Below are 23,237 nucleotides of genomic sequence, written 5' to 3'. Positions count from 1 at the left end.
CAGCAGTCCTGATTTTGCACCTCCTAGCTGTTGGCCATGGGGAACAGGGTCAAGACTAATTTGTAGATGGCTGGGTCCAGACTGGGGTGGCATGGTCCGCAAAAGAATTGATGGATTAAACCCAACAAAGAGTGGGCACAGGAAGGGTGTACCTACCCTCAGGATCAGCAACCTTTGGCTACTTCCCTCTGACCCCTGTAATGCCCTTAAGTCTAGTATTTGTATTTAGGGGCACCTTCAGATTCCTGGTGATCTAAAGGAGGACTGAATACAACTGACTTGGCCATCAGCACTACCGGCCTGTCTGCAGCTTCAAGACTCCTGCTACAAGAGGACTGACTTCCTACCTAAGGACCAAGAACAACCAAGGACAGCTGCCCTATTCACAGAAACCTTCAACAATGACTCCAGAGCCCTCTGGATCCGCAAGTCCTGCCCACTCTGGACCGGACACCCATGGCCATAGTCCAGGTGGCCAATCTGACCAGAGAGAGTTCCCTGGCGATTCCGACCTCGAGTCCACCCCGGATTGATCCCTCCTGGCCACCACGATGATGCCTTCAGCCTGATTGTGACAGAATCCTGTGAAGATACCGGACGCCTCAAGATACTCCTGCACCCACAGCCCCTTGGCCTTGGGGAACCCAGCCAGCGGTCCATTGATGTCCAGAAGAGCCTCAACTTACCTGTCCAGCCATTGGTCTTCTTCAGTTGACCCGTAGACCTAACCTCCAGCGTCTTTGTGAACCCAGAGTTCCTAATTGAAAAGCATTGGGCGCCCAACGTAGTATTTGCATCCTGGAACCGACCGACCCTTTGCCGCTGAGGCTGTGAGTTTGGTGCTTACCTGTGGACACCCCTAGCCCCCCAAAAGGTACTTACACCTTATACCAGGTCCAAGTGCCCCCTCTTAGTGAAGTGTAGGCAGTGTCTAGAAGCCAAGCTCTCTAGGGGTAGCTGTGGATGAGCAGCCAAGGCTTATTTCGGAGACATGCAAAGCTCATGCAATACCACAGTAGTCACACAGCACTAACACATATGAAAGAAAACACTCAATTGTACAAAAATAAAGGTATTTTATTTTTGGACAAATCACCACAAAATACTAGACAGGTAATACTTAGGAGGTAAGTAATACACTAAATATATACACTAATGATCTAAAATAGGCATAGAAAATGTTAGAAAACAGTGCAAATTGCACAAAACAATAGTGACCCTAGGGGGAGCACAAACCATATACAAAAAAATAAATAAATCGAATAAGGTACCCCCCACCGCGGTAAGTAAAATGTGTAGAGGAGCGCTAGGAGTACTATAAAACCACTGACGTAAGTAACATGGAACATCTACCCCCCCCCCCGAACCAGGAATGCAGGAGTAAAACTGTTTTTTCCCAAACCACCTAAATGGAGGAAAAGAAGCTAACGACACCCAGACACCGGATGGTGAACACTTTTTTTGGAAGCCAAGTTGATGAGATGTTGGATAATTTTTTCTAAAAAGGACGCAGACAGCCATGGCCAGACACCAGATACTCTTGTAGTTCCCTTCTCCACACACCTTATCGTGGCAGGACCAAATTTACCACCCTGAGGGTTCAACAACCTTCCCCAGACTACAGCAACCCCCACCAGGGGACATTGTAGGAGAGGTTATATAGAGGCAACAGTAATCAGGCAGGGAAAAAAGGGACTGCACCTACTAAGCAGTGACACTTACAAGACCGTACCTTACAACGTGTGTGAACACCTGATCAACAGGATCTCCACATCATTAATCTGGAGTTGGTGGTGATCGCTGTCAGGGCCTTCTTCCCCGCTCATTCAAAACAAGTAATTTTTGTCTGTTTAACTTTCAGAAACAGGGTGGCACACACTCCCTTTGTTTGTCAGCCCTAGCCAAGTGCAGTGCCCATCTCCTCATACAGTATATACCTGGTGAGGACAACAATTTTTCAGACCTGTTCAGCAGGATGGATAAACAAGTCCTACTCCAGTATGTCTGCCATTGGGGGTGGTTCCCCGACATAGACCTATTCGCCACCCCCTAAAACGCATAATACTCAAACCTTATCTCCAGGTTTCCACACCCATGATCCTTAGGCTGTGCACTATAGATGAACTAGTCAGGGATATTTGTGAATGCTTTTCTTCTTCTACCACTTCTTTCATTTGTGTTTCCGAAGCTCTGGCAAACATACATCATTCTAGTTGCCCCAACCTGGGCCAGACAACTCTGGTTGACCTCACTTCTAGACCTCCCTCTAGTGTCTCACAAGAAACTACCAGGCAGGCTGAATCTTCTGCTCTAAAATCAAGATATTCTCAGACACCCTAACCCAAATAGTTCAATTGTTGAGGTGTGGCTTCTTACATCCTAGAATTTGGGTACCTTAATCTGCCCACAGAATACATGACCATTCTTTTAAAAAAGGCCTGCAGGCCAACTACCAGACTATGGAATGTGTCCAAGTGGAAATGGTTTGTACTGTCTGCCAGAAAACATTAATCATCTGAAATCAAGAGCGAAGACCTTGTTTATTGCCTTCTGCATTTTCATTTTCAGAAGTTATGCCTCGCTGTACTTCCGTTAGCTTTCCTCTGACTACTGTTGCTGCTTACTCCAAAACAAACAGCACACTTAGTTTTTCAGGCTGCCTGTATCTAGGCCTTCAAGAAAGGGATCAAAAGGATGATCTTCCACCCCCCCCTCCCATGGGGGCCACCGGATCCTGTGAGGAGACTTAACATTGTTCTCACTCGACTACAGGGCCCACTTTTTGAACTGCTCCACTCTTGTCCATTGCAGCTCTTTTCCTGGAAAGTGGCTTTTATGGTAGCCATCACTTCCCTTTGCCTGGTTAGTGAGATACAGGCACTTACCTTGGAAGAAGCTTTTTTCCAAGTACACCATGATAGGGTGGTTATGACAAGATTGTGTGTATTATATGGTGTGGTTGTGCAACCTCACATTGTGAACACTTTACAACCCCTTTATTAACTAGACTTCATGTGTCATACCTTTAGCTTCACCCTGGATAGCTCTGAGCAGCAAGGCTTATTCAAAGGAACAAGTTTGAGAATTTAAACACCAGAACAATTGAAAGAAATTAACAAGACACTAAAGAAATCTAGCACCAGTTTATGAAAATAGACTGTATTTTTATTTATTTTTAGATCCCACAGCAAAAAAATATCCACTGGCGAGTTCTGGAGATGTAGAATTCACAAAGTATAGTAAATCAAAGCATTTCACTAACCACAACCAGGCATTGGCAAAATTAATGCATTTTGCACTAAGGAAGTTTTTCGCTAAAAGCTTTGTGCTAGTTGTAATGTGTTTGCTTGCAGTCACTTTAGGTGACCAATTCCAGTAGGCAGCTAGCCAGGTAAACCAGCACGTTCCTCAAACAGTTACCTCAGCAGGTGAAGCAGTCTCATGTCAGTTCCAGACACGCATATCCTTTACAGGGGTTTCCTATAGAAGTGATCCTGATGCAAGGGATGAAGGATGCTTAGTATGCTCAGTGATGCTGTGAATGTGATGGGGTAGGCGGAGGTCTTGCTGTAAATACTTCTCACGCCACAGAGTCATGAGGACCTGGTCACAAGGTTGACATCCTTACAAGTCGTCTTAGTGCTAGCCAAGTCTGGTTGCCCAGTATTGCGGTCACAAGCCAATCCTTCCTGGGTTAATAATGTGTCCTCTGGAAGTTTCAGTTGCACTCAGACAACACTCCCGGGGTTCAGTGAACTCTGATGCAACTTCGTGCATCGGATCCTTGTCCCTGGGCTACCAACTTGTCCCAGCAGCTTTTTCAGCAGTTGTGTTCCATTGCTGTGACCAGGAAGTCAGTCATCTGCCCCTTGGAGTTGCTTGGTTTTGTTTGGGCTCTGGAGACGACTTCTCCTTTAGCAGGACACAGCAGGCACAGTCCCTCTCCTTTGCTAGCAGGGAGCTGCAGTGCCCAGTGATGTAGCACGGCAGTCCTTCAGTCCTCCTTCCAGTCTATTCAGGATCTTAGCCCGGGTGCCCTACTTATGCTCATGAAATGTCCTGAGGGCAGGATGTGGTTGGTAGCCTATGTGGCAGCCCTCCTACGGCCCCTATAACGAGTTTCACGCTTGGCCAGCGGGAACCAGCCCACAACATTGACACCGGCTCGTAATCGATCCGGCGGCAATGTTGCAGTGTGTCAGGTGCAACAGCACCTGTTACACTTTTCACTGTCTGCTAAGCAGACAGTGAAAAGCACGACAGGGCTGTCCAAGTGGATGGGCAGTGCAGCGGCCCCCTTGGGGCCTTGGGGGATGCGTCTCCGCCAGCGAAAAGGGGACTCGTAATCCCTAGGGCAGCGCTGCTTGCATCTCTGCTCTGGTGGATTAAGATGTCAGCGAAAAAGTGCCAGTGCCGGCGGTCCGACCATGGCGCGTTCGCCACAGTCATAATGTGGAGGCCAGACCGCCGCATGCGAGACTCTTAATGAGGGCCTAAGTGTTTTGTACCTCCCATGTGTTGGGTAGGGAGCCTTTGGCTTTGATATGTGATAGGGGACATTTTGTGCAACCTCAGGTATGTAGGCACAAGTTCATCCCTGGAGTCCAGTAGTCCTGCAGCCACTGTTCTATGGAGAGGACAGTGGCTAGCTTGGATAGTAGTTAATCGTAGATGCCGATTAAGATCTGGAGGAGTAGGTATGCATATATTTTGAAACTCACTCATTGCACATAAGAGTTACTAATAGCAGATTCACTCATTGGATGAATTTATGCACAAAAGACACTGCATATTACTGTGTTGCTTGGCCAAGATTCCAGTGGTAAGGTGGAATGACCCTCAACTCCAGTGATCTTTGTGCTAATTAAGCTTTAAAATCAACCTAGTCTTGTCTTCTTAGCACATCTCCAGATGTATTGATCATGTTTTAATATTTAACAATTACGAACACTAACATCTTTGAACTGATTACCTCTGTAGGATATATTTGAGTGCCGAACATGTGGTTTACTGGAATCATTGTGTTGCTGTACAGAGTGTGCCAGGGTGTGTCACAAGGGCCATGACTGCAAGTAAGTAATGTTTTTATTTTGCCATGACTTTATATGTGCTGAATTCTTGATTTCATATTGATTTTCTTTTTTTTTAATAAAGGAGGTAGTATGTAATACACTGAAATCACTTATCTTAATTATAAAGTTTTGAGCTCAACTGTTTTCAGCTGTTACCATCAGTCTAACAAACTTCTCACATAAAAGTGTTATGTGCTACATATTTTCAGTTTAAATGGAAGGTCCAGGGGCTTTGTTAAAAATACCCTCAACATCACAAATTTTAGAATATGACAAACCTTTGTGTAAGAGAAGACTGCCTAGAGTTTGGGTGATTACATAGCCATTGATCATATTGGAGAGAGTTTATCTTGCTGTTTCTTGTTCGGAAAATACGTGTATGTCTACATCCTTGTTCTGTGCTATTGTAGTAAATGGGTATTCTGCCACTTATTTTGCAGAGCTAAGAATCCATCTTAAAACTATTTAAATTAGCTGTGACCCAGCTGTAACCACACATGCATGCAGCAACACTGGTTGCCTTCACTTCTGAATGCATCCTCGTCACTTCCTTTCCTTTTTCTGTATCTCAGTTCTGATTGAAACCTTAATTGGCTTGTATTCTGTGAGTAAATATTGTAGGATTCTCCACTTGCTTCTTTAACCCAGTTATTTAAATGTATACCAGCGCCCACAGATTCCTTACATGAACCCTTCCAAGGGTCCAAGGTGGATCCAGAAAACCTTTCAAGTATTCTGCTGATGTTCGTGGCAGGTATTGCTGCACAGAGTCCTGACTTTTTGGATTTGCAGGAAGTGAACTTAGGGAGCCACATGTGCTTGGGGATTTTTGTTTCATTTACTTCACAACTCTGCAGACACTGGGTTGGTATCACCAAGATGTGCTCCCTCTGGTCTTTACTTTGGTGAAGTACCCACCAAAACGTTCAGTTTTCAAACCTATGCTGTTCAGACTCACATCCAAACTGCTTGTGTAAAACCTATGATCATAAGCAATCGACTTCTCTGACTGAATTTTCTGGCAAGAGCCTTTACCTTACCTAATCTCTTTATAGGTAGGATCATCAGCTTCTCTGCTGAAAGTATGAAAAGTAGTGACCTTACATATTTTCTTCAAGACAGCCACAGAAATGCATAACTGTCACAGGGAAGAAAATTGCATGGAGTAGTTAGCCAAGGGCTGGGGAAAGTGGTACCCCAAAAGGTAAGTACCTAGAAGATCCACAGCGGCCAGGTGCAGAGAAGTAAGATACCCAGTCTTAATATAGTCTAACATAGGGTCCTCGTGGTTGGAGAAATGCAGAAACAAGACCAGGCCCGGAGGAGCCCAAGGGCGGATACCAGGCAAGAAGGACCTACGTGTAGGAAAATGGCTCCTTGTTGCAGTGTCACACCCCCCACCCCCCCCCCACCCCCCACCCACCCACTTTTTGCCTGACATTGATGCGGACTTGAATGAGAGTGTGCCGGGACCCTGGTAACCAGGCCCCAACTCCAGTGTTCTTTCACTAAAAATGTACCATTGTTATCACAATTGGCACACCCCTGACACACAGATAAGCCACTTGTAAAAGGTACCAGTGGTACCAAGGGCCCTGTGACCAGGGAAGGTCCCTAAGGGCTGCAGCATGTGTTGTGCCAACCTAAGGGACTTCTCACCTAACACATGCCCACTTCCATTGCAGATTGTGTGTGTTGGTGGGGAGAAAAAGGCAAAGTCGACATGGCATACCCCTCAGGATGCCATGCCCACAAAATACTGCCTGTGGCATAGGTAAGTCACCCCTCTGGCAGGCCTTACAGCCCTAAGGCAGGGTGCACTATACCAAAGGTGAGGGTATAGCTGCTTGAGCACTATGCCCCTATAGTGTCTGTCTATTCTTAGACATTGTAAGTACAGTGTGGCAATATTAAATAAATGGTCTGGGAGTTTGTCAAAACGAACTCCACAGTTCCGTAATGGCTACACTGAACACTGGGAAGTTTAGTATAAAACTTCTCAGAATAATAAACCCACTATTGCCAGTGTTGGATTTATTAAAACATGCACACAGAGGGCATCTTAGAGATGCCCCCTGTATTTTACCCAATCCTCAGTGCAGGACTGACTGGTCTGTGCCAGCCTGCTGCTGAGACACGAGTTTCTGACCCCCTGGGGTGGCAGCCTTTGTGCTCTCTGAGGCCAGAAACAAAGCCTGCACTGGGTGGAGATGGTTAACACCTCCCCCCTGCAGGAACTGTAACACCTAGCAGTGAGCCTCAAAGGCTCAAGCTTCGTGTTACAATGCCCCAGGGCACTCCAGCTAGTGGAGATGCCCGCCCCCTGGACACAGCCCCCACTTTTGGCAGCGAGTCCAGGGGAGATAATGAGAAAAACAGGGAGGGGTCACCCACCAGTCAGGATAGCCCCTAAGGTGTCCTGAGCTAAGGTGACTCCCTGCCTTTAGAAATCCTCCATCTTGAGTTTGGAGGATTCCCCCAATATGAATAGGGATGTGCCCCCCCCTCCCCTCAGGGAGGAGGCACAAGGAGGGAGTAGCCACCCTCAAGGACAGTAGCCATTTGCTACTGCCCCCCAGACCTAAACACACCCCTAAATTTAGTATTTAGGGGCACCCCAGAACACAGGAAATCAGATTCATGCAACCTGAAGAAACCAGAAGGACTGCTGACCTACAAGCCTGCTGAGAAGGAGGAAGACGACCACTCCTTTGGCCCCAGCCCTACCGGCCTGTCTCCAACTCCGAAAACCTGCTCCAGCAACGCATCTGACAGGGACCAGCGACCTCTGAAGCCTCAGAGAACTGCCTTGGACTAAAGGAGCAAGAAACTCCAGTGAACAGCGGCCCTGTTCAAAACCAGCTACCTCTTTGCAACAAAGAAGCAACTTTCAAAGACTGCACGTTTCCCGCCGTAAGCCTGAAACTTCACACACTGCACCCGACACCCCGGGCTCGAGATCTAGAGAACAAGCACCTCAGGGAGGACTCCCCGGCGACTGCGAGCCCGTGAGTAACCTGAGACTACCTCCTTGAGCCCTCACAGCGACACCTGCAGAGAGAATCCAGAGGCTCCTCCTGACGCGACTGCCTGTAACAAGGGACCCGACGCCTGGAACCAACACGGCACCTGCAGCCCCCAGGACCCGAAGGAACCGAACTTCAACGAAGGAGTGACCCCCAGGCGACCCTCTGCCTAGCCCAGGTGGTGGCTGTCCCGAGAAGCCCCCACTGTGCCTGCCTGCACCGCTAGAGTGACCCCTGGGTCCCTCCATTGTTTCCTACCTGAAACCCGACGCCTGCTTTGCACACTGCACCCGGCCACCCCTGTGCCGCTGAGGGTGTGCTTTGTGTGCCTACTTGTGTCCCCCCCAGTGCTCTGCAAAATGCCCATGGTGTGCCCCCCCGAGGACACAAGTACTTAACTGCTGGCAGACTGGAACCGTAGCACCCCTGTTCTACATAGGCGCCTTTGTGTTTTGGGCACCTCTTCGACCTCTGCACCTGACCGGCCCTGAGCTGCTGGTGTGGTAAATACATACCCGACCAACACAGAAAACTAACATTCCACGAACACAAGGCAATCTCTTACCTGTGGTTGGACACACTAAATGTGGATCTTGCAGTGTATGTCACCTCACTAAAAATACAAAGATGATTAATGTGGGTTTGGAAAAACCTTGGGTTCAGACAAAACACACCAATTCTAACACGGAGAATATCATGTTCGATGGCATCTGTCGCTGTAGATACACATGGTATGCATGAGCTCGCCATCTGGTGTTGGGTCGGAGTGTTACAAGTTGTTTTTCTTCGAAGAAGTGTTTTCGAGTCACGGGACCGAGTGACTCCTCCTTCTGTGCTCATTGCGCATGGGCGTCGACTCCATCTTCGATTGTTTTCTTTCCGCCATCGGGTTCGGACGTGTTCCTGTCGCTCCGGGTTTCGGAACGGAAAGATAGCTGAAAACTGAAGATTTTCGACGGTATCGTTGCGATCCGGTTCGAGATAGACACATACGACGACGCGTTGAACATCGAAGCGCTTCGGTGCCCTTCGGGGTAGATTTCGGCACCCCGTCGGGGCCTAGTCGGCCCGACCGCGTGGAGAACAACGCCGATGGAACGGACCCCGTTTCGATTCTGCCCCGAATGCCACAACAAATATCCTTATACAGACCTACACTCGGTCTGTAACCTGTGCCTGTCACCCGAGCACAGCGAAGAATCCTGTGAGGCCTGTCGGGCGTTCCGGTCCCGAAAAACTCTGCGCGACCGTCGAGCGAGAAGACTGCAGATGGCGTCCACGCCAAAGGAGCGTCGACAGTTCGAGACAGAAGAGGAACAGGAGGAATCCTTTTCCATCCAGGATTCAGACTCCGACGAGCTAGACTCTACAAAAACTGTGAGTAAGACGTCGAGATCAGAACTTAAAAAAGGAAAGAAGGCCCAGGGGACGCCACTGCCAACCGGCCATGGCTCCACCCAAATTCTCGGTGACCAACAATCGGCACCGAAAAAGGCCCATTCAGTGTCGAGATCGTCCGACTTCGGTCGAGACACCGGCACGCAGCCTCCTCGGGACCGAGAGAGTGCTAAACAGAAGCATCGACACCGAGAGTTCGGTGTCGACACGGATCGACGCCGAGACAGTGGCGCCGAAGACCATAGAGGCCAAAAATTTTCGGCACAGAAAAAGAGGAAGGTTACCTCGGAGCCGAAAAAACAATCAACAGGGTTTTCGGAGCCGAAAAAAGCGACATCAGACCCTGTTTCAGGCTCCTATACTGAAGAGCATTCTATGTCTTCACAAATGAAGAAACATAGATTTGAACAAGAACTGCAATCCACTGACGTGGATCACACGCAAAAGCGTATCTTTATTCAGCAGGGGACTGGGAAGATCAGTACCCTTCCACCTGTCAAACGAAAGAGAACGCTTCAGTTTACTCCTCAGCAACAAACAGCACAAAAGGTAACACCTCCTCCCTCGCCTCCACCTGTAACTCCGGCTTCACCAACTTACACCCCGTCACATTCGCCAGCTCACACCGCCATGAGCCACGATGACCAAGATCAGGATGCGTGGGACTTGTACGACGCACCAGTGTCTGATAACAGCCCAGACACATACCCAACTAGGCCATCACCACCGGAAGACAGCACAGCCTACTCACAAGTGGTGGCTAGAGCAGCACTATTCCATAATGTGGAACTACACTCTGAACAAGTAGAGTATGATTTTTTATTTAACACCCTCTCTTCAACCCACAGCTCCTACCAAAGCCTGCCGATGCTCCCAGGCATGCTACGCCATGCAAAGGACATTTTCAAGGAGCCAGTTAAAAGTAGGGCAGTGACGCCTAGGGTGGACAAAAAGTATAAGGCGCCTCCTACGGACCCTGTATTCATCACCTCTCAGCTGCCACCAGATTCTGTGGTGGTAGGGGCTGCCAGAAAACGGGCAAATTCACACACTTCTGGGGATGCACCTCCCCCAGATAAAGAAAGCAGGAAGTTCGATGCAGCCGGGAAGAGGGTTGCGGTCCAAGCAGCAAACCAGTGGCGCATCGCAAATTCACAAGCGCTGCTAGCGCGATACGACAGAGCCCACTGGGATGAGATGCAGCATCTCATTGAACATCTCCCAAAAGATCTGCAAAAAAGAGCAAAACAGGTTGTTGAGGAGGGTCAAAACATTTCCAACAATCAAATACGCTCCTCCATGGATGCAGCAGACACGGCCGCAAGGACCATTAATACGTCGGTTACCATCCGTAGGCACGCATGGCTCAGAACGTCTGGATTCAAGCCAGAAATTCAGCAGGCAGTGCTTAACATGCCAGTAAATGAAAAACTTCTGTTCGGTCCGGAGGTCGACACAGCCATAGAAAAGCTCAAGAAGGACACTGACACTGCCAAGGCCATGGGCGCACTCTACTCCCCGCAGAGCAGAGGATCTTATAACACCTTCCGCAAAACACCTTTTAGAGGAGGGTTTCGGGGTCAGGCCACACAAGCTAGCACCTCACAGTCCGCACCGCCCACCTACCAGGGACAGTACAGGGGAGGTTTTCGGGGCCAGTATAGAGGGGGGCAATTCCCTAGGAATAGGGGAAGATTTCAAAGCCCCAAAACCACTACCAACAAGCAGTGACTCACACGTCACTCACCCCTCCCACACAACACCAGTGGGGGGGAGGATACGTCAATATTACGAAGCATGGGACAAAATAACTACAGACACATGGGTCCTAGCAATTATCCAACATGGTTATTGCATAGAATTCCTGCAATTCCCTCCAGACATACCACCAAAATCACAAAATTTATCAAAATACCATTCACAGCTTCTAGAGATAGAAGTTCAAGCACTACTGCAAAAAAATGCAATAGAATTAGTACCAAGCACACAAATAAACACAGGAGTTTATTCACTGTACTTCTTGATACCAAAAAAGGACGAAACACTGAGACCAATTCTAGACCTCAGAGTAGTAAACACATTCATCAAATCAGACCACTTTCACATGGTCACACTACAAGAAGTGTTACCATTGCTCAAAAAACACAACTACATGACAACCCTAGACCTCAAGGACGCATATTTCCATATACCAATACATCAATCACACAGGAAATATCTAAGGTTTGTATTCAAAGGAATACATTACCAATTCAAAGTATTGCCTTTTGGTTTAACAACCGCTCCAAGAGTATTCACAAAATGCCTAGCAGTAGTCGCTGCACACATCAGAAGGCAGCAAATACATGTGTTCCCGTATCTAGACGACTGGCTAATCAAAACCAGTTCGCTCACACAATGCTCAAACCACACAAATCAAGTCATACAAACCCTCTACAAACTAGGGTTCACCGTCAACTTTGCAAAATCAAACATTCTGCCAAGCAAAGTACAGCAATATCTAGGAGCCATAATAGACACGACAAAAGGAGTAGCAACGCCAACTCCACAAAGGATCCACAATTTCAACAGGGTCATTCAACACATGTCTCCAAACCAAACAATACAAGCAAGAACAATACTACAGCTCCTAGGCATGATGTCATCATGCATAGCCATTGTCCCAAACGCAAGACTGCACATGAGGCCCTTACAACAGTGCCTAGCCTCACAGTGGTCTCAAGCACAGGGTCACCTTCTAGATCTGGTGTTGCTAGACCGCCAAACTTACCTCTCGCTTCTATGGTGGAACAGTATAAATTTAAACATAGGGCGGCCTTTCCAAGACCCAGTGCCACAGTACGTAATAACAACAGATGCTTCCATGACAGGGTGGGGAGCACATCTCAATCAACACAACATAAGAGGACAATGGAACATACATCAAACAAAACTGCATATAAATCATCTAGAATTATTAGCAGTTTTTCAAGCACTAAAAGCTTTCCAACCAATCATAACCCACAAATACATCCTTGTCAAAACAGACAACATGACAACGATGTATTATCTAAACAAACAAGGAGGAACACATACAACGCAGTTAAGCTTGTTAGCTCAAAAAATATGGAAGTGGGCAATCCACCATCAAATTGGTCTAATAGCACAGTTTATTCCGGGGATCCAGAATCAGCTGGCAGACAATCTCTCTCGAGATCACCAGCAAGTCCACGAATGGGAAATCCACCCACAGATTCTGAACACCTACTTCACACTCTGGGGAACACCACAAATAGACTTATTTGCAACAAAAGAGAACGCAAAATGCCAAAACTTCGCGTCCAGATACCCACACAAGCAATCCCAAGGCAATGCCCTATGGATGAACTGGCCAGGAATATTTGCTTACGCTTTTCCTCCTCTCCCTCTCCTTCCTTACCTAGTAAACAAATTGAGTCAAAACAAACTCAAACTCATTTTAATAGCACCAACTTGGGCAAGACAACCCTGGTACACAACACTGCTAGATCTGTCTGTAGTACCACACATCAAACTGCCCAACAAACCAGATCTGTTAACGCAACACAACCAACAGATCAGACACCCGGACCCAGCATCGCTGAATCTAGCAATCTGGCTCCTGAAATCCTAGAATTCGGACACTTACAACTTAGCCAAGAGTGTATGGAAGTCATAAAGCAGGCCAGAAGGCCATCCACTAGACACTGCTACGCAAGTAAGTGGAAAAGATTTGTTTGGTACTGCCATCATAATCAGATACAACCACTAGACGCAACTCCAAAACATATAGTAAATTACTTGCTCCATTTACAAAAAGCAAAGCTAGCCTTCTCTTCTATTAAAATACACCTTGCAGCAATATCTGCATACCTGCAAACTACCTATTCAACTTCCTTGTATAGGATACCAGTTATCAAAGCATTCATAGAAGGGCTTAAAAGAATTATACCACCAAGAACACCACCTGTTCCTTCATGGAACCTAAACGTGGTTCTAACAAGACTCATGGGCCCACCTTTCGAACCCATGCACTCTTGCGGAATACAATTCCTAACCTGGAAAGTTGCCTTTCTCATCGCCATTACATCTCTAAGAAGAGTAAGTGAAATTCAAGCGTTCACAACACAACAGCCTTTTATACAAATACATAAAAATAAGGTCGTCCTACGACCTAATCCAAAATATTTACCAAAAGTTATTTCACCATTCCATCTAAATCAAACGGTAGAACTACCAGTTTTTTTCCCACAGCCAGATTCTGTGGCTGAAAGAGCACTACATACATTAGATGTCAAGAGAGCATTAATGTACTACATTGACAGAACAAAAAACATCAGAAAAACTAAACAGCTATTTATTGCATTCCAAAAACCTCATGCAGGTAACCCAATATCAAAACAAGGTATAGCCAGATGGATAGTTAAATGCATCCAAATCTGCTACCTTAAAGCAAAAAGACAACTGCCCATTACTCCCAGGGCACATTCAACAAGGAAAAAAGGTGCTTCAATGGCCTTTTTAGGAAACATCCCAATGCAGGAAATATGTAAGGCAGCCACTTGGTCTACGCCTCACGCATTCACCAAACACTACTGTATAGATGTGCTATCCGCACAACAAGCTACAGTAGGTCAAGCTGTATTAAGAACTCTATTTCAGACAACTTCTACTCCTACAGGCTAAACCACCGCTTATGGGGAACTAACTGCTTACTAGTCTATGCATACCATGTGTATCTACAGCGACAGATGCCATCGAACTGAAAATGTCACTTACCCAGTGTACATCTGTTCGTGGCATCAGTCGCTGACATTCACATGGACCCACCCACCTCCCCGGAAGCCTATAGCAGTTCAGAAGTTACCTTCAATTTTGTACATTTGTATATATATTATTTAATCCTTTAATAGGTACATACTTACATTTTTCATTGCGCGGGCACTATTACTATAGTACAACTCCTACCTCACCCTCTGCGGGGAAAACAATCGAAGATGGAGTCGACGCCCATGCGCAATGAGCACAGGAGGAGGAGTCACTCGGTCCCGTGACTCGAAAACACTTCTTCGAAGAAAAACAACTTGTAACACTCCGACCCAACACCAGATGGCGAGCTCATGCATACCATGTGAATCTCAGCGACTGATGCCACGAACAGATGTACACTGGGTAAGTGACATTTTCATTATGGGATATGGTGTCCCTGTTGACTTCTCTATATAGGAGTGACCACTTGAAAAGCAAAAATTTGAATTATGGAACACAGAAGCAACATCAGATGTAAGAAAACAAATACAAAAATTACAGCACATTACTTTGAGGAGGCCCATGGACCAGATGACATGACATGGACTATACTTGATAAACCAACCTAAAAAAATAATGGCATTAAAATAGCAGACTTTTTATTCTATCATGAACGCTGGATTTATTGCACCAAGAGCAATAGTCATGGACTGAATGATGATGTACAATGGCTACAACTGCTCAGCCAATAGTTGTGCCAGTATCAGAACTACCTGACAAGACAAGATGTATTGATGATGATTCAATATGTCTACGTGAAAATAGAAAACAATCATTAAGGTTTTTTAAGATCTCCCAGTTTCCTATACCAATTATAGACCCCCCCCCCCCCCCCCTTTCTTTGTCATCACGTCCAGAAAGGGTGAATTGATGTTCTTAACTGTAATACCCTTCTAAAACACTTTAATTGCTAATGATGTTCCTAGTTAAAGACTCCCAGTTTCCTATACCAATTATAGACCCCTCCCCCCCCCCCCCTTTCTTTGTCATCACGTCCAGAAAGGGTGAATTGATGTTCTTAACTGTAATACCCTTCTAAAACACTTTAATTGCTAATGATGTTCCTAGTTAAAGACTAGTGCCTTTTTCTGGATTTAAGCCTTGGTCCTCTTATCAGTACTTACCTGCTGGCAGACTGGAACCGTAGCACCCCTGTTCTCCATAGGCGCCTGTGTTTTGGGCACCTCTTTGACCTCTGCACCTGACCGGCCTAGAGCTGCTGGTGTAGTAACTTTGGGGTTGCCTTGAACCCCTAACGGTGGGCTGCCTATGCCCCAGAACGGAGACTTGTGTTTTACTTACCTCCTAATCTAACCTTTACTTACCTCCCCCAGGAACTGTTGATTTTTGCACTGTGTCCACTTTGAAAATAGCTTATTGCCATTTTTACAAAGACTGTATATGATATTACTTTTATTCAAAGTTCCTAAAGTATCTAAGTGAAGTACCTTACATTTAAAGTGTTTACTGTAAATCTTGAACCTGTGGTTCTTAAATAAACTAAGAAAATATATTTTTCTATATAAAAACCTATTGGCATGGAGTAAGTCTTTGAGTGTGTGTTCCTCATTTATTGCCTGTGTGTGTACAACAAATGCTTAACACTACCCTCTGATAAGCCTACTGCTCGACCACACTACCACAAAATAGAGCATTAGAATTATCTACTTTTGCCACTATCTTACCTCTGAGGGGAACCCTTGGACTCTGTGCACACTATTTCTTACTTTGAAATGGTATATACAGAGCCAACATCCTACAGTTACCCACTAACGCTTTGCCTTTTGTTGATGCCAGTTATGATTGAAAGTGTGCTGGGACCCCGCTAACCAGGCTCCAGCACCAGTGTTCTTTCCCTAAACTGTACCTTTGTTCCCACAATTGGCACAGCCCTGGCACACAGGTAAGTCCCTTGTAACTGGTACCCCTGGTACCAAGGGTCCTGTGGCCAGGGAAGGTCTCTAAGGGCTGCAGCATGTACTATGCCATCCTGGGGACCCCTCACTCAGCACATGCACGCTGCCTCACAGCTTGTGTGTGCTGATGGGGAGAAAATGACTAAGTCGACATGGCACTCCCCTCAGAGTGCCATGCCCTCAACCCACTGCCTGTGGCATAGGTAAGTCACCCCTCTAGCAGGCCTTACAGCCCTAAGGCAGGGTGCACTATACCACAGGTTAGGGGATAGTTGCATGAGCACTATGCCCCTAGAATGTCTAAGCCAAACCTTAAATATTGTAGGTGCAGGGTAGCCATGAAGAGTATATGGTCTGGGAGTCTGTCATTTACGAACTCCACAGTTCCACAAATGGCTACACTGAAATCCGGGAAGTTTGATACCAAACTTCTCAGCACAATAAATGCACACTGATGCCAGTGTGGGATTTATTGAAAAACGCACACAGAGGGCATCTTAGAGATGCCCCTGTATACCAGTCCAATTCCTAGTGTTAGGGCGACCAGTTCCTGCCAGCCTGCCACAACCAGATGGGTTTCTGGCCACATGGGGTGAGTGCCTTTGTCACTCTGTGGCTAGGAACAAAGCCTGTCCTGGGTGGACAGGAACTATAACTCCTGGTGGTGAGCCTCAAAGGCTCATGCCTGTTTTTACAGCGCCCCAGGGCATCCCAGCTAGTGGAGATGCCCGCCCCTCTGGACACAGCCCCCACTTTAGGTGGCAAGTCCGGAGGAGATAATGAGGAAAAACAAGGAGGAGTCACCCACCAGTCAGGACAGCCCCTAAGGTGTCCTGAGCTGAGGTGACCCCTGCCTTTAGAAATCCTCCATCTTGGTTTTGGAGGATTCCCACCAATAGGAATAGGGACGTGCCACCTTCCCCTTAGCGAGGAGGCACAAAGAGGGTGTAGCCATCCCTCCAGGGTGCCATTGGCTACTGCCCCCCAGACCTAAATACACCCCTAAATTCAGTATTACGGGGCGACCCTGAACCCAGGAAATCAGATTCCTGCAACCTGAAGAAAGGAGGACTGCTGACCTGAAAGCCCCGCAGAGACGACAGAGACAACTGACTTGGCCCCAGCCCTACCGGCCTGCCCCAGACTCAAAGAACCAGTACAGCGGCGCATCCAGCGGGACCAGCGACCTCTGAGGACTGACCTGCACCTAAAACACCAAGAACCTCCAGAGGACAGCGGCTCTGTCTAGAAACAACTACAAAACAGCAACCAACTTGAAAGAGACTCTCACTTCCCGCCAGAAGCGGGAGTCTTCACACTTTGCACCCGATGCCCCTGGCTCGAACTTGGAGAAACCAACACTGCAGAGTGGACTCCCAGGCGACTCTAACTATGTGGACACCCGGAGTCGACCTCCCTGCACCTCCACAGCAACGCCTGCAGAGAGAATCCAGAGGCTGCCCCTGACCGCAACTGCCTGGTAACAAAGCAACCAGATGCCTGGACCAAGCACTGGACTCGCAGCCCCCAGGACTGAGAGGAAACAGCTACCAGTGCAGGAGTGACCAGCAGACGGCCCTCATCCTAGCCCAGTCGGTGGCTGGCCCGAGAAGCCCCCCTGTGCCCTGTTTGCATCGCCAGTGACCCCTGGGGTCCCTTCATTGCTTTCAATAGCAAACCTGATGCCTACTGCACCTGGTCGCCCTTGTGCCACTGAGGGTGTTTTGTGTGTTTGTGTGTGTCCTCCCAAGTGCTCTCCAAAACTCCACTGGTCTGCTTGCTGAGGGCACGGGTACATACCTGCTAGCAGACTGGAACCCGGAGCACCCCTGTTCTCCCTAGGCGCCTATGTTGTTTATGCCCTCCTTTGACCTCTGCACCTGACCGGCCCTGTGTTGCTGGTGCTGTGGCTTTGGGGTTGCCTTGAACCCCCTAACGGTGGGCTGCCTATAGTCAGAAGACTGACTGTGTAAGTGCTTTACTTACCTGATAAACTAATGATTACTTACCTCCCCCAGGAACTGTTGATTTTTGCACTGGGTCCACTTTTAAAATAGCTATTTGCCATTTTAACCAAAACTGTTTTAAATGAAAATTCTATACTTACCTGTGTGAAGTACCTTGGAATTTATGTACTTAACTAAAATTTGAATCTTGTGGTTCTAAAAAATAAATTAAAAAAGTATATTTTTCTATAGTTAAAAAAAATCTATTGGCCTGGAGTAAGTCTTTGATTGTGTGTTCCTCATTTATTGCCTGTGTGTGTGCAACAAATGCTTAACACTACCCTCTGATAAGCCTGCTGCTTGACCACACTACCACAAAATAGAGCATTGGTATTACCTAATTTTGCCACCATCAACCTCTAAGGGGAACCCTTGGACTCTTGTGCACATTACCTCTCACTTTGAGATAGTATATACAGAGCCAACTTCCTACACCTGCCTACAGACATTACTTGCAGTTTACGGTAGGCCACAAGCACTTTCAGTTCACTGTGCTCCCCTTTGGCCTTACCATTATCCCTTGGTGTTCACAGGGAGATGGCAGTGGTTGCAGCTCATTTGTTGAGATTAGGCGTTCCAGTCTTTCCTCTATCTTGACAACTGGGTGTTGAAGGCGGGCTCGTCCCTGGCAGTCATCTCCCTCCTCCAGCCTACTGTGGATCTCCTGCATTCACTAGGTTCGCTATCAACGTATCACCTGACTGCTTCTTAGATGCTCCCTTTCTGTCTAAGCTGTTCTAGACACAGTACAGTTTCAGCCTTATCCTCCCAAACAGCAAGTCCAAGATATTCAGGCTTGGATACCAATGTTTCTGCCTCTATCCTGGATTTTGTTTAGACTGAGTCTGCTGGGCCTCATGACCTTCTGCATCCTGCTTCTGATACATGCCTGCTGGCATATGTGTGCTCTGCAGTGGAACCTGAAATTCCACTGTTTGCAGCATCAGGGGAATCTCTCCGACATGGTCCAGGCCTTGGAGGGCACTGCAAAATATCTGCGGTGGTGGTGGTGGTTAAGAACCACAATTGGGTCAGTGGCAGACTGTAGGAAGTTGGCTCTGTATGTACTCTTTCAAAGTAAGAAATAGCATGCACAGAGTCCAAGGTTTCCCCTTAGAGGTAAGATAGTGTCAAAAAGAGATAATTCTAATGCTCTATTTTGTGGTAGTGTGGTCGAGCAGTAGGCTTATCAGAGGGTAGTGTTAAGCATTTGTTGTACACACCCAGGCAATACATGTAGAAGACACACTCAAAGACAATTCCAGGCCAATAGGTTTTTATATAGAAAATATATTTTGTTAGTATATTTTAAGAACCACAGGTTCAAGACTCATGTACAGTTTTGGCACAAATGGCAAAAATGCAAAAAATCAACAGTTCCTGGGGGAGGTAAGTATTTGTTAGTTTCACAGATAAGTAAAGCACTTACAGGGTTCAAAGTTGGGTCCAAGGTAGCCCACCGTTGGGGGTTCAGGGCAACCCCAAAGTTACAATACCAGCAGCTCTGGGCCGGTCAGGTGCAGAGGTCAAAGTGGTGCCCAAAGCGCCTAGGCTTCAATGGAGATAGGGGTGCCCCAGTTCCAGTCTGCCAGCAGGTAAGTACCCGTGACTTCGGAGGGCAGACCAGGGGGGTTTTGTAGGGCACCGGGGGGGGGGGGGGGGGGGGGGGGGAACAAGTCAGCACAGAAAGTACACCCTCAGCGGCACGGAGGCGGCCGGGTGCAGAGTGTAAACAGGCGTCGGGTTTGCAATAGGTTTCAATGGGAGACCCAGGGGTCTCTTTAGCGAAGCAGGCAGGCAAGGGGGGTGGGGGGCTCCTCGGGGTCGCCACCACCTGGGCTAGAGAGAGGGCCACCTGGGGGTCGCTCCTGCACTGGAGGTCGGATCCTTAAGGTCCTGGGGGCTGCGGGTGCAGTGTGTTTCCCAGGCGTCGGGTTCTTTGAAGCAGGCAGTCGCGATCGGGGGTGGTCAACTCTGGCTACTCACGGGCTCGCAGTCGCCGGGGAGTCCTCCCTGCAGTGTTGTTTTTCCGCAGGTCGAGCCGGGGGCGTCAGGTGCAGAGTGGAAAGTCTCACGCTTCCGGCAGGAAACGTGTGGTCTTTAAAAGTTGCTTCTTTGTTGTAAGGTTGCAGTTTCTTTGGATCAGGGCCGCTGTCCTCAGGAGTTCTTGGTCCTTTTAGATGCAGGGTAGTCCTCTGAGGCTTCAGAGGTCGTTGGACCCTGGGGGATGTGTTACTGTTGCAGTTTTTCTTGAAGTGGGGAGACAGGCCGGTAGGGCTGGGGCCAGAGCAGTTGGTGTCTCCATCTTCTCTGAAGGGCTTCTGGTCAGCAGTCCTTCTTCGTCTTCATGTTGCAGGAATCTATCTTGCTAGGTTCTAGGGGTCCCTAAATACTCAATTTAGGGGTGTGTTTAGGTCTGGGGGGTTAGTAGCCAATGGCTACTTGCCCTTAGGGTGGCTACACCCTCTTTGTGCCTCCTCCCTGATGGGTGGGGGGCACATCCTTAATCCTATTGGGGGAATCCTCCATCTGCAAGATGGAGGATTTCTAAGACAGTCACGTCAGCTCAGGACACCTTAGGGGTTGTCCTGACTGGCCAGTGACTCCTCCTTGTTATTCTCATTATTTCCCCTGGCCTTGCCGCCAAAAGTGGGGCAGTGGCCGGAGGGGGCGGGCATCTCCACTAGCTGGAATGCCCTGTGGCGCTGTAACAAAGGGGGTGAGCCTTTGAGGCTCACCGTCAGGTGTTAAAGTTCCTGCAGGGGGAGGTGAGAAACACCTCCACCCAGTACAGGCTTTGTTACCTAGCATTTTATGTATTTACTTCAAATCTTGTGGTTCTAAAACAAATTAGGAAACTATATTTTTCTAGATAAAAACTATTGGCCTGGAGTAAGTCTTTGAGTGTGTGTTCCTCATTTATTGCCTGTGTGTGTACAACAAATGCTTAACACTACCCTCTGATAAGCCTACTGCTCGACCACACTACCACAAAATAGAGCCATTAGTATTATCTAATGTTGCCACTATCAACCTCTGAGGGGAACCCTTGGACCCTGTGCACACTATCTCTCACTTTGAGATAGTATATACAGTGCCAACTTCCTACAGTGGGTAACTATTCTAAGGTAAGGAATTTGCAGCTAGAAGTCTCTATCTGATGAACATGTTACTTACTTTTGATAACTCCTTAACCTGGTAGAGACTCTTTCTAGCCGCAGATTCAGTAGTGTTGCACCCATTCTCCCAGCTTAGCGAACAGATTTATATGCTTATGACTTTTCCCCATTTCAGGAACGTCTGCCGTGGAATGTCACAAAAAGAAACTGACGTCTGTGCATTGGGGTGGTGTCTATATAGGGACCGTACACGTCACTTCTGGGGTGGACAGCACCACTTTATGGTACCCTTGGGTAAAGCTCACAAATAAAAATTGCGGATTCAGTCTGTGTGGGGATTATTCTGAGTTGAGGAATCTTCAGCTGGATTGGTTCTACGAGATAAGGCATTACCGAAGGTAAGTAACTTGTTCTTCTCTACATCTGTATCAATGTGAATGTTCTTAGTATATCTCACTTAAAAAACTCCTTATGTTTTGAGAGCAAGCATGCCAATTTCTCCTTCAAAATATTTTGGTTTCAAACTCAGTTGCAGATGCCGGACGGCAATGTACTTGTCTGATCACACTGATATATGGTGTCTTGGCTCTGTACATAGCCCATTTGTCTGCAATTTGGGTTTGTTGATACAACTAAAAGCAATCAGTTGAGCTAGAGGCTAAGCTATTTTTGGCCAACGTCCTAGTCTTCTGACAGGGAATTGCCTCTGAAAAGGTAGTTAATTAAAAAACATCAAAGGTGCCATAGGAAGGAAAAATCCTGTTCTAACTTGAGGAAGCTGTTCCGCTGCAGAGATTGTTCAGCGCATAAACTCTGTTCCTGGACTACATGCTCCTTCTCGTCATCACAGCAGAAGCAGGAATTCCTGACTTCATCAACCAATCCAGTGCTGGTCAAGGTCTTTCAGCAGGCCGTTTTAAGGATCTCTCTTATATCCTCTGAGCATCTTCTCAAGGGTTTTAGGTCTGATTCTGAAGGTTTGGTCAGTCTTGTGCCTCTGACTTCACTCCACTACTGTTGACGCTTGAGTTCTGTAGGGTTGTGATCCTGTGCGTGTGGCACCACCCAGATACTTTGAATGATTTTGATGCTACTTTTGAAGTTGACAAACATTATCCAATTGCAAAACAAAAAGATCAGGTTGGTTTCTTTATGAGCCTTTGGCACAGTACTTCCTAGGGCTCAAAGATTTGTCGGTATGGAAGAACTTTTTGGGGTTTGACTCCAATTGCTGTAGTCCTTCCAATGAAAGATTTTGGCTTCACTGATAAAAATGATAGTCGGTCCCTGTTCCTGCAGAGAGCAACTTAGTCATCTCTGCTCACTTAGGGAAGCATTGGGAAGCATTGCTGTCTCAATTATTGCTATGGTTAAATTATTTCTATGATTAAATTACTTCTACGGTTAAGGAGCACTTCTCAATCCCAGTTCCTGAAATGTGTAACTTTGGAAGTCATTCATTAGGTGAGATGTCTGTGAGGACATATCAATCAGAAGAAAGTTTATTACCTGTGGCCCAGATTTTTGGTGGGAACCATATTCTTGCAGATTCATCACTGCCCTCCTAACGTCTCTGATAAGTAAATGCCGTTTTAATAATGTTCCAAAGTATTGTCACTATCATAAATGTATTTTTCCTTTCCTTGCGTGCCACTGAAGCACTTAAAAAGTACCAGAAACTGACAACTGAGCACCAGTCAGGAACTTCCATGCCCTGATGTCCTGTGCAGGCAAGGTTGCAGCTGGAGTGGTGTAGGCCACCTAGCGATGCTGGAATGCTAGTTCTGGGGAACGAAGGTTGTAGATCAGAGCTGTTGCTTCGAGGATACTAATGAGGGTAATAGTTTGCTGGAAGCTATAATATCCACCAGATATATTGTTAGCTAAAATAAGT

The 23,237-nt window shown here is 47.1% G+C and overlaps 1 protein-coding gene across 8 annotated transcripts in view; it reads left to right on the top strand.

Moving 5' to 3' along the window:
* Positions 1–23,237, top strand: part of UBR5 (ubiquitin protein ligase E3 component n-recognin 5) — a 1,605,594-nt gene that overhangs the window by 780,665 nt on the left and 801,692 nt on the right. For all 8 annotated transcript variants that reach the window (XM_069220579.1, XM_069220580.1, XM_069220578.1 and 5 more), the window contains one exon: positions 4,981–5,072. In XM_069220579.1, coding sequence (XP_069076680.1) covers positions 4,981–5,072 — 92 coding nt within the window. The remainder of the gene's footprint in view (positions 1–4,980; positions 5,073–23,237) is intronic.

The sequence above is a fragment of the Pleurodeles waltl genome, chromosome 2_2, assembly GCF_031143425.1.
Source record: "Pleurodeles waltl isolate 20211129_DDA chromosome 2_2, aPleWal1.hap1.20221129, whole genome shotgun sequence".
In the NCBI taxonomy this organism is placed as follows: Eukaryota; Metazoa; Chordata; class Amphibia; order Caudata; family Salamandridae; genus Pleurodeles; species Pleurodeles waltl.
Note: the sequence above shows the minus strand (reverse complement) of the source record. Positions and strands in the feature narration are given on the sequence as shown.